General features: G+C 35.5%; 1 protein-coding gene across 2 annotated transcripts; it reads right to left on the reverse strand.

The window, feature by feature from the left end:
* Positions 1 to 745: 745 nt before the first annotated feature.
* On the reverse strand, positions 746 to 8,788 carry LOC114915711 (uncharacterized). Of its 2 annotated transcripts, XM_083061920.1 has the most exons (4): positions 3,074 to 3,359; positions 2,358 to 2,869; positions 2,140 to 2,266; positions 746 to 1,875 (listed from the first exon to the last, which is right to left on the reverse strand). In XM_083061920.1, exons 1-4 carry the CDS (start codon positions 3,272 to 3,274, stop codon positions 1,543 to 1,545), a joined length of 1,173 nt encoding a protein of 390 aa, XP_082918046.1. In that variant the 5' UTR covers positions 3,275 to 3,359; the 3' UTR covers positions 746 to 1,542. The 2 variants fall into 2 exon arrangements, 1 of the variants encoding a protein (XP_082918046.1); XR_014428439.1 differs by lacking the exons at positions 2,358 to 2,869; positions 3,074 to 3,359 and adding an exon at positions 8,768 to 8,788.
* Between the last annotated feature and the right edge of the window lie 3,456 nt (positions 8,789 to 12,244).

The raw sequence follows: 12,244 nt of genomic DNA on the forward strand, positions 1-12,244 counted from the left end.
ACTCTATAGGACTACTGTTCAATTTAGTAAGAAACCTTGTAAGGAAATTTTAGAATTAAGAGTATCTTTTCCTTGCACATTGAAAGAAGCTTTCAAATGATCTTTTCACTACAAGAAAAATCAGCATTATCTACGGAAGAAATCCGTAGGTAATGCTAAAAATCCGTAGGTAACTATTAATTACCTACGGATTACCTACGGAAAAAAATCCGTAGGTAATAAGGTCGTAGGTAACGTTACCTACGGAAAATTTTCCGTAGGTAACGTTACCTACGGAAAATATTCCGTAGGTAACGTTACCTACGGAATATTCGTTACCTATGGATTTTATCTACGGATGGCTTACCTACAGAAATTTCCGTAGGTAATTTACCTACGGAAATTTCCATAGGTAAGTTACCTACGGAAATTTCCATAGGTAACTTACCTACGGAAATTTCCGTAGGTAACTTACCTACGGAAATTTCCGTAGGTAAGTTACCTACAGAAATTTCCGTAGGTAACTTCCCTAGGCAAATTTCCGTGAGTAAGTTACCTACGAAAATTTCCGTAGGTAACTATTTTCAACAGATTTATAGGATTGTTTGTTCCATACCAATCATTGTTCCTGCTCAAAAATATAAATAAAATCACTTTTCAGATTTCTTAAAATATCCTATAACCTTATATATATCCTTCAGTTAAGCAAATTCAGTTAACCACAATATGAAATCAAACATCTTTAAAATCAAAATACCCATAGCAATTATGCATAATTAGTTTCCATGTCATTGTGTAAAATAAGATAATTTTAAAATTGTACAGAATAAAATATGAATAAAAATATCCATAATCTATAAAAAAAACTAATAGTCATCCCCATAGTGTCCAGTAGGCGGTGGTTGTTGGTCATTGTGGTTGTCATGAGATTGTTGATCCACTTGTTGTTGCAAAATATGTTGTGTATCAGAAGGTAGGAGAGGTAGAACAGCATTGAACAGGGATTGAAACTGGCGTTGCAAGCGTTCATTTTGTTCCCTAGATTGACGAGCCTCCTCCCTAGACTTACGGACTTGCTCTTCCAATTGAATAATTTTCTCTGACTCTTCTGTAGCACGCCCAGAAGATATATTTATCAAGGTATCCACATCTGTCAATGGAGAAGTGACTTTTCCAACCCCGTAAATTCGTCTTTTGTCTGTAATCCCACCTGCAGCAACAATCCAACTCTTATTGCGGAGTATTTCTTCCTCAACTGGGTCCATAGGAGACGTTTCAGAACCTCCCGTACAAGATGCGGCCTCAGACCTAGCTTGATTAAATATAGTTTCAAATTGATCCTGTTTCATAAATAAAGATGTTTAGAAGTGACATTTATCAAAGATGATTAAAATTAAAAAGAATAAAGCAATAATACAAAAAACATAACTCACATATGTTCGCTTAGATCTTTGGTCGACAAAATCGCCTGTAACCTTTCGTACATGAGTTTGGTGGAACAACTCATCAACATGTGGAAGGCGACCTAACTCTTGTGACTATAATTGTATAAATAGTTAATCATCATATTTCTAAAATTATGTTGAATAAAATATAGTAGTTGTTTAATGTAATTACCATCCGGATAGCATGCTCGTGAGGGGTGATGGAGCCACTTGTGTGCAGACTTCCACCTTTCTCAGATGCTCTATTTTTTTGAGCTTGGATACTCTTTGTTTTAAATTCTGGGGCCATCCACTGGGCAATCAAACTTTGCCAAACTGTATCAAACATCCAATCAGGCTTCTTATTTATTTTACGAGCGTCCTTGAACATTTCAGAAAGCCTATGAGATGCTTTTGTGTGAAATATCTTTTTTATCTTCTCTTCATGTTCAGGTCTCCATGAAACTTTTTTCTACATTAATAGAATAAGGAAGTAGTTAAAGCAAACCAAGTGCAACAATTGAACACAATAATTTCAATATACAATATGCAATCAGACCAAGTGTAACAACAAAATAAATTGAAACTGATGAAGTAAACAGTGTACCAATGTCAATAGGGATCATTTTGTGGAATATATTGGTGTTTAATAATAAATATTTAGTGTCTTGTTGGGGAAGTATAAACTAAATTAATTATATTATATAATGGTCCCTTCATCCATGTAAAAGTGTACCTTAAAACGCTGAAAGAAGATATCTTTTTGTTCTTCCGTCATTGCACCCCAAGTCATCCATGGCTCAACAAATTGTTGCTTGATAGTCAATGTGATTGCTTTAGATGCTACTCTGCTTGGATAAAACCTAATTAAATTGGAAAAACAAAATTGTTAAATCAGTTCAATGATGGGGAAGAAAAAATAGGATTTAGAAAGAAAAAAATTATAAGTTTTACCCATCATTACAAGGCTTAATCATTGGAAGAACAGACCCAACTGGTGGATCTTCATTGTTGAATGGTGATGTATCATTGTTGGACACTTGCTCTTCATCTCCAGTAGGAATTTCAACATGCCTGGAGGGTACTGATGTTGGTGATGCATTGCTGCTAGGTTCACAGTGTGAAGCTCTAGAAGAAGGTAACTGATTTTGTTGTTGGGAGCATGTGGGTTCAACATTTTGCCTTTGGGGTAATGGGGATGTATCAATTTGGGTGTTAGGAGGTATGGTTGCAGCATTTTGGGTTTGGGGAGGTGTGCTTGTAGCAACTTCTGTTTGGTAAGGCATGGGTGCAGGGATTTCAGTTTGGGGAGTTATGGGCTGGAAACCTACAAGTGGCTGGGTTGTTTGTTTAGGTAATCTAAGAACATACCTTGGTTTTTTCCCCTTTGTTGTCCCCTTTTTTCCTTTGTTTCCACCGGGTGAAGGACATTGGGGAAACTTATCAGCACCTCCTGATGCCATTATCTGCAAAAATCAATTTAACAAATTGTGATGATTCAATATTTAAACATTTCACAATACAGAAGTAAACATGATTATGTTACCTAATGGTTTTTAAAAATTTATAATTAAATACTATGTAGCAATTATCAAGTGATTATATTGATTTTTATATAAATATTAATTAAACATTGATGTTACAATTGAACATGATATTTGCCTACTCACAATTTCTATAATAGTTATAATCTTAGTCAGACGAATCAGAAATCTCATTATCCATCTCCATTTCTTCATTGTCGTCTTCCGTATCATATTCTTCAAATTCTCCTTCTTCATCATCATAATGTTGCTCCAAATCATTGTCTTCAAATTCCCCTTGTCGATTAAGTTCTTCCAAATGAACTGGCTGTATCTCGAATGGTTCATCTTCTTCTTCAACAAGAATTTGTGAATCTTGGAAGCCTAAAATAGGTTCTACTTCTATGACTTCATTGACGTGTGACACTTGGTCTACTTGGTATGGTACATCATCCTCCACATGACATTCTATACGACCTCTAGGCTTTGTTTTGATTGGCACACACCAACCACGTTTATCTATTCGTGATGTTGGATATGGGACATAATAAACTTGCCTTACATTATGAGCAATAATAAATGGATCATATGCCACATATCTTCTGTCCATGCGAATATTGATAACATTATATTTGGGATCTACTCTTGTACCTCTTCGTGATGGATCATACCAGTCACAATAAAATAGCATGACTTTCTTGGGAGAACTTGAACTATTGTACTCTAGTTCATATATGTGTTGGATGACCCCATAGAAGTCATCATCACCTCCTTCAGTAAGCCCTTTTACATAAACTCCACTGTTTATTGTCTTTTTACCTTGACTCCATTCATGGTTATGAAATTTATACCCATTCACATATAGTGTGTGCCATTCTTTAACCTCAATCAATGGACCAAGCGATAATTCTCTCAAGTGTTGGTTTCTAACGCTTATAGGTTCATTGTAAACCTACAATATTCAACAAAGTATTTGTTATGTTTTATTCAATATGTAATGTTAAAGTAAAACAACATTTGTGCTACGTACATGATCCTTAAACCACTTGGGGAAATCATCATGTATGCGAGAAGAAGCTGTTGATTCACTTATTTGTTCTAATTGTAGGAATGAACTATCAAAAAATATGAATGAGGTGTCAGTTCAAAAAGAAAGTTTGATTTACTATACTACAAAATCAATTGTTGGAAAATACTAACTCAAGGTACGGTTTAACTTCTGTACAATTGATCAAAACATGAACATGGGCTGACTCCCATTGTTGTCGGCTTAACCAATGAGATTTTTGCTTCCCAGAATGACGAGTTGGTTGATTAAATATGGACAACGATGATGGACACCTATCACTTTCAGTTTCCAATTCATTTCTATAACTTTGCGATGACAACATGGAGTTGTGGAAATAATGAGAACAAAAATGAGTTGTTTCGCGGTGTATGTAAGATGCACATATTGATCCTTCAATGTAACAGCCCAACAACCCGCATGTGGATATTGTCCGCTTTGGCCGCAGCCCTCACGGTTTTGCTTCTGGCAATGGCACGCATGCCACCCCAAAAGGCCTCCACACAAGGAAGGTATCCACACCCATATATATGGCATGCTTCGTTCTCCTTCCTAACCGATGTGGGACTTCACAATCCACCCCCCCTCAAGGGAGTCCAGCGCCCTCGCTGGCACACCGGCCCGGGTCCCGGCTCTGATACCAAATGTAACAGCCCAACAACCCGTATGTGGATATTGTCCGCTTTGGCCGCAGCCCTCACGGTTTTGCTTCTGGAAATGGCACGCATGCCACCCCAAAAGGCCTCCACACAAGGAAGGTATCCACACCCATATATATGGCATGCTTCGTTCTCCTTCCTAACCGATGTGGGACTTCACATTCAACCCTTGCCTTATTTTTCACTGATCGCTTAGAATCTCCCATAAATCTATAAAATTATATGAATAGGTTAGGGTTCATAAACATTGAACAATACTATTTGTTATATACAACAGTATGATAATTGTAGTACCTTTCAAATGAATACATCCACCTATATTGAACTGGACCACCAAGTCGTGCTTCATATGCAAGGTGAATAGGTAGATGTTCCATTGAATCAAAGAATGCGAGGGGGAATACTCTCTCCAATTTGCAAATAATAATTGGAATGTTTAGTTCCATCCTATCCAGATCATCAACCCTCAATGTGGTAGAGCACAAGTCTTTGAAGAAATGACTTATTTCAGTTAGTGGATTTAAAGCATGCACTGGCAATGAACTGAATGCAATAGGAAGTAAACACTTCATGAAAACATGGCAGTCATGGCTTTTCATGCCATGCATCCTTCCCTTTTCGACATCAGCACATCTTGCCAAGTTGGATGAATAACCATCCGGAACTCGGAGTTCTTTTATCCAACGACAAATTATCTTTGATTCCTCTATAGGTAAAGTGTAATTTGCTTTTGGCTTTAACATTTTCCCATTCGGCTGCAATTTCATTTCCAAGTCAGGTCGACTACAATACAAAGCTAGGTCCATCCGTGCCTTCTCATTGTCTTTCGTTTTACCACTAACATTCATAACAGTGTTCAATATGTTGTCAAAGAAATTCTTCTCAATGTGCATCACATCGAGATTGTGTCTCAAAATATTATCTTTCCAATAAGGAAGTTCCCAAAATATACTTCTTTTCCTCCAATTATGTGACTCCCCGTATCCTTGTAACCTAGGCAAGCTAGGATTTTCTGTTACTAAAGGTAAATCCCTAACTCTTTGCAAAACTTGATCGGGTGTCAATGTAGGTGGTGGCGCATCAGTTTCAACTTTGCCTTTTATAAACGCTTTTCTATTCTTCCTGAATGCATGATTGGCAGGTAAAAACCTTCGGTGTGAGTCAAACCAACAATTTTTACCACCATTTTGTAATGTAAAGGCTTTAGAATGCTCCATGCAATGCGGACATGCCAATTTACCTTGAGTTCCCCAACCAGACAACATGCCATATGCAGGAAAGTCATTAATAGTCCACATTAATGTTGCCTTCATCATAAAATTTTGCTTCTTTGAAATGTCATAGGTTTGGACACCAATCCACAACTTTTTAAGATTGTCAATCAATGGTTCTAGATACACATCAATAGCGGCCTTTGGATTCCGTGGACCAGGTATAAGACAAGTTAAAAACATAAATGGTTTTGTCATGCACATTTCAGGGGGAAGATTGTATGGGGTCACAATTACCGGCCAATAAGAATAAGGTGGAGTTGTTGATTGAATGTATGGATTAAACCCATCTGAGCAAAAACCAAGTCGCACATTGCGAGGATCGGCTGCAAAATCTGGATGCACACGATCAAAGTGCTTCCAAGCTTCACCATCTGAGGGATGACGTAAAACACCAGAGGTACTTCTATTTTGATAATGCCAACACATATGCCCAGCTGTTTGCACTGATGCAAATAGTCATTGTAACCTAGGAATTATTGGAAAATAAAACATCGTCTTCACTGGAACTAGTTTTTTTGTGCTTGATCCAGTGTTGCGATCATGATATCTTGGCATATGACAAAACTTGCACTGTAATAATGCACCATCATTTTTTCCATAATCATTGTCATAAAACAACATGCAACCTTGTACACAACAATCTATCCTTCTAGCACTCAATCCCAATTTTGACACTAATCTTTTAGCGTCATAGTAATTTTTGGGCAAACATCCATTCATAGGAGTCACATCCAACAACATTTTTGTTATAAAATCGACGCATTCATCAGGAACATTCCAATTAGACTTGCATGCTAAAAGTCTTACACACATTGATAACTTAGACTCTGATGATCCCTCATACAATGGACAATTTGCCTCAGATAAAAGATTGTAAAATCTTTGTGCTTCTTCATTTAGAGGCTCTTCCACGTTACTATTTTCCAGTATGTCAAATGCCCCATGTTGCCTAAGAGCATCACACACCATATCATGCATTGAGTTAGAGGTTTCACATTCAGTCGCATTTATACCAATACTCGAAGCACCTATGAGATTGTTGTCAACATTCGCCATCTCTTCACCATGATCAGTCCAAATGTAGTAGTTCGACATGAACCCATACTTGAAAAGGTGAAGCCTCACAGTATGAACACCATCAATCTTTGTGGACTGACATTTAGCACATGGACATCTAAGTTTCCCTTCATTAACATAGCTTTGTTGTTGACAAGCTATTGTTATAAACTCTTCAACCCCGTACAAAAGATTCCTTTAAACCTCTTCTCCCCGTATACATTCTATCATACATCCATCGACGACTTGCTAGAATAGAATTCATGTTCTGTGTATTTATAACAAATATATTAGAACATGGAAAGACAAAGGTGTTGGAATGGAATTCATCTTCTGTATATTTATAACATTCAAATATATTGTCATATGTGATGTTGTGTATTTTACTCGTATTTTAGCACTTTAATTCACAAGAATTCATAGCATAATCATGCATATCTTTCATGTTTTTAATAAATTTTTATTTCATTTTCCTATTTTATGCTTTTCTTGGTATGTGTTGTGTTTTCTCTGAGCAGGATCAAGATTTAAGAATTAAAGAGGAAATGCTGAGCTACAGGAAAAATCATGGCCGTGATTCTAAATCACGCCCGTGATTCACCAGAGAAAATCACGGCCGTGACTCCCAATCACATCCGTGAACGCCACTGACCCTTCATAGATGTGCTCCAAAGAAGATCACGGTCGTGATTCTCAGTCACGGCCGTGATTCACTTCGCGTCGCAGCTTTTTAAGTTTTATGTTTTATTTTTATTTTATCTTTGTAATTTTTATCTTGGTACTGCTCCACCGCTTAAGGAACCTGAAGATGCAGCTGCTGATTCAGCTAGTCATATGGAGGCAGCAACCCAATCATATGCTGCTACTATTGAAGCTGGTTTGGGGGAATTATATGCTGCTGATTCAGCTAGTCAATATGGAGGCTGCTGGATATGACTGGGAAAAGGGCTGCATGGATCCGGTTAAGGCTAAACCTTCTAAGCCTAAAAAGTCAGCTTTGGATAGGACTAGAACTCGTGCAAGAGCAAGAGCTTCTAAGTCAAATAAGTACTCATGATATGTGTAGTATTTTTTGACTGGGCACTAGATATGATATTTTTGATTTGTAGAGTCATGTCACATTCAAGCAAATTTTTGTCATTTGTCTCAAATGACAGAACCATAATGAACCATTATATGCTTAAAAAAATGACAAACACAATAACCACACAATGTTTTACTCAACAACAGAGAACCATGACTAAAGAACTGTTGCACACATATGCTTCTTAACAAAGTACTAAATACTACCTAATTATAAACACACGTTTGAAGCAACAAACAGCATTATACAAAAAAAAAAAAAATTAAAAAAGTGACAATAATTAGCTACAGCAGCATAATAACTTGCAAACAAGAAACAAATTAATTAACCTAGCAGAATCAATCTATTTATTCCCTGGTTGGATAATTTTTCCCATAAACACTTACAGAAGAAGAAAATACGAAGGAAAAATACATTGAGCTTCTTCATAAGTAAAAATCAACTGATGCACCTTAACTTTTGGAGAAGTTAAATGAAAATAAGTAAAAAGCTTACATAAAAAAGTGCATAAGTTGATTTTATCTTGTGCAAGAAGTACAATTCGTTTTCCTTTCTTATTTTCTTTGGAGAAGTTTATCTAAACAACCCTATAAACTAATTTATTAAATTTTACTTCGGATTAAAATTGAATAACTAGTAAATAGATTACGCATATTAAAGAAAGAGGCTATGAACTAATTTGAGTAAAGCACATGATATCACATTTAGGAAAGAACTCTCCAATCCTTTTAAGCTTGTGAAGTGTCAGAATCAAAGGATAAAGGATAACAATTCTGACCGCCAAAGTAGAGGAAACTATAGTAATCCACCTGAAATTCAATTACTGGATTAACACGAACGTTCGTTTCAGAATCAAAAACTGAACAGAGAAACAAATGTTACAGTAGCAATGGCAACAAGAAATACGAGACCTAGAAGCTTACCATGGAAATCCAGAAATATCGTGGAGTGATTCGAGCAACCAAATCACCGCGCGAATGGGGAAAACAGCGTCGTCTTCACCGCCGCCACTGCTATCGGTGATTGTTTTCAGAAGATTTAAAGGACCTTCGCTCCTGGAGCAGTGCGTCTCGTCGGAGCAGCCAAATCGCAACCCCGATATAGTGTCGTCCACTACAGCGATTGAATGGACCAGTGCGTTTTGTTGCTCCTCCAAGGACCGTCGTTGCTCCTCCAAGGACCGTCACTCCTGGTGTACGTTTCGTTAGAGCAGAAAATCGCAACCCTAAAATTCCGTAGGCAACCCCTAAGAAAGTTTGGCAAAGCATTTCGTCTCATGTCTTCAGCAACCCCTAATACAATGCAGTTAAAACGCTGCGTTTTTTTTGTTTTACTTACCTACGGAATTTTTTCCGTAGATAACTAAAATTTACCTACGGAAAAAATTCCGTAGGTAATATTCCGTAGATAACTAAAAATTACCTACGGAAAAAATTCCGTAGGTAATATTCTGTAGGTAATAACATTTTTTCTTGTAGTGTTTTACTTTTGAATTAACACCAATGTTTGTTTGCTGTCCTTCATTAGAGGTTGGAAGGGAACACTTTTTTTTTCTTTGAATTCTCTACTTTCAATATTATGTTCCATTTTGCAACCTTTTCAACTCAAAAAGTGTTTCAAGATTTATTTTTGAACAATGTGTAATTAACACCGTTTCCTAAGATTTTTAGCAAGTGAGCCTTTACTCAAGTGTAAGATCCATTGAATAGAATTTCATAAAAGTTGTACTTAGATCTGAAAATTTACGCCTCTAGAAGCCTTTCTAATTTTGTAACATATCTCCATATATAGAGGTTTGATTTCATCCTCTTTTTCTATACTCATCTCTACAATTAAAAAAATAATGTTCATACTCTTTAATTATATAAAAAAAAAACAAAGACATAAAAATTATAGATCATCATAGATTGGTTTCATGCTCTATAATTATAAAAAAAAATTAAAAACAAAGACATAAAAACAATAAAGCATCATATATTGGTTTCATGCTATGTAATTAGAAACAAATAAAATAAAGACATAAAAACATATTGGTTTCATATTCAATAATTAACAAAAGAATATGAAAAAATAGTGACAAAAATAATAGAGCTTAAGAAATTGTTTCATGCTCTGTAATTTGGAAGAAAAAAAAGATGGAAAAGGCGTAAAAAAATGAAAAAGAAAGACATGGAAATAAAAAAGAAAGGAAAAAAAGGGAGATAAAAAAATAAAAAAAAATGTAAAATCCTAATATTATATATAAAAAGAAAGACAGTAGTAGAGAAAATGAAAATGGAGAAGACTTTTCAATGCGATGGATGGTGGCCGTAGACATTTTGATTCTTTGGAGGTTATAGACGTTCCAGTTCTTTTGAGTTTTGTTTCAACTTGCATAGTGGATGGAGATTGAACAACATTATAGACTTCTGGTTAATTTTGATTTTATGACTTTAGTTTTTTTTATGAGAAGGTTAAGTAAACAAAGACTAGAATGATTTCTTTCCTTATTTCTATTTTTATCAGAATTTTTTCTTTTCTATTAGGTGAAGGTTAAGTAAAAAGAAAGTAGAATGATTTTCTTTGTTATTTATGTTTTTATCAAGATTTTTTTTAAAAGACTTGAATATTTCCTTTCTTGTTTCTGTTTTTATCTAGATTTATTCCTTTTCAATTTTTTTTTGAATTCGAGCGTATGAGAGTTGGGCCATACATGTTTGAACAGGGACATGTCCATTTTGTAGGTGTCCTTAATGGATATGTATATGTTTTGTAGATGTTCGCGATAAAAATGTATCAAATTTGTATAGAGAGTCACCATGTTCATGGCGTATCCGTTCCAAAATAGTGTCAAATTCAAGGACATGTTGAGAAATTTATCCCCTCTTGGCAAGTGGACCATTGTTTCACTGTAATAATTAGTATGTATTGTCCTCAGTGACTTGGAGTTATTTAGCAATTCTGATTTCCATTCAAATTGAGTAAAAACTACGTGTAGAATGCTAAACAGAATAGGTTTGAATAGGGTTTTAAAAGAGCCTTAAAGTGATAGCTACTCAAAGTCTAAGAGAACCTAACTTAAACACTTATGCAGATGATAAATCATGATTTGATATGTATCTTTTCCTTTAATTTAGCTATTTTACATTCCATCCATGGCTAATTATAGGATTTAGATAGATATGTGTGTTGTTGGGCCTAATTGGATAGTTGGGAATTATTATTCTAAATTTTGCTGTTTTTGGGCTGATGAACATGTCTCGGTTTTCAGGCCATAACTTGGGCTGTGGTGATCCAATTGGAGCAAACTTGGTGGCCCTGGAAAGCTGAGACAAAGACCTAAAACTTTTCAGAAGGCGCCGTTGGCAACTTCGATCATCTAGAAGGCCAAATTCGGTGGTCAATAATCGGTGCGGAAAAGAATATGGAATCCAACTCATCCCACCAACAACACCAAATCATCCCACCACCTACACAACTCATCCCATTTCGTTTTGTCTACACTTTTTCCCATTATTTTACATTTTTTATGTGTTGTATGAAGGCTATAAATAGGCCTTCATTTCTCCATTGCAAGATGTCCCAAACACCTTCAAATAAGTTACTCTTGGGTGTTCTTCTACCTCCCTTTCTTCTTCTTCTTCTCAATTTCTTCTTAGTCTTTCTTGTTATTTAATGTTATAATGTCTTTTAATTTTATGGATAGATAAGTTTCTAATTCAGCTTGTGGTAATAAGTTCTAATGGATTTTGAGGTTTGAAGAAAATTTTGTGTATCCTCAACTCTTAATAATTGAATTTATCTTTATCTTTCTATCTTGTTTATGCTTATATAATTGAATTTGAATTGATCACTTAAATTCATTACATAAGACGTTCTCATTAACTCCTTGAACTAAGACCTATGTGATGCTTACTTACATTGGACTTAAGAAGGAATGCAAGACCAAGAATTATGTGACGCTTGTTTACATTAATTTTGAGAAAGACAAAGGAATATTCATGGACTTAATTGATTGACTCATTAATTGTTTACCGATTCAAGGACTTAGAGTTTAACTAGGGATTAAATGTGAATGAATAATTCTAACCTTGTTAACTCGAATCATGTTTGCTTAAACATTTGAAGAATCTCCTAAATTAATTGACGCTTGATTGGTTAACTTTGGGACAAGCAAGAATTGATTAATTAAGTTCTCCA

The sequence above is a fragment of the Cajanus cajan genome, chromosome 8 (assembly GCF_000230855.2).
Source record: "Cajanus cajan strain Asha chromosome 8, NIPB_CcT2T_4, whole genome shotgun sequence".
NCBI classification, from domain to species: domain Eukaryota; kingdom Viridiplantae; phylum Streptophyta; class Magnoliopsida; order Fabales; family Fabaceae; genus Cajanus; species Cajanus cajan.

Coding starts and splice junctions, on each gene's coding strand:
- LOC114915711 (XM_083061920.1), bottom strand. CDS start 3,274: ATGAACCATTCGAGATACAGCCAGTTCATTTGGAAGAACTTAATCGAC. Junction 2,870..3,073: donor TTATAACTATTATAGAAATT/GTGAGTAGGCAA, acceptor TGATTTTTGCAG/ATAATGGCATCAGGAGGTGC. Junction 1,876..2,139: donor TCTTCTTTCAGCGTTTTAAG/GTACACTTTTAC, acceptor CTATTAATGTAG/AAAAAAGTTTCATGGAGACC.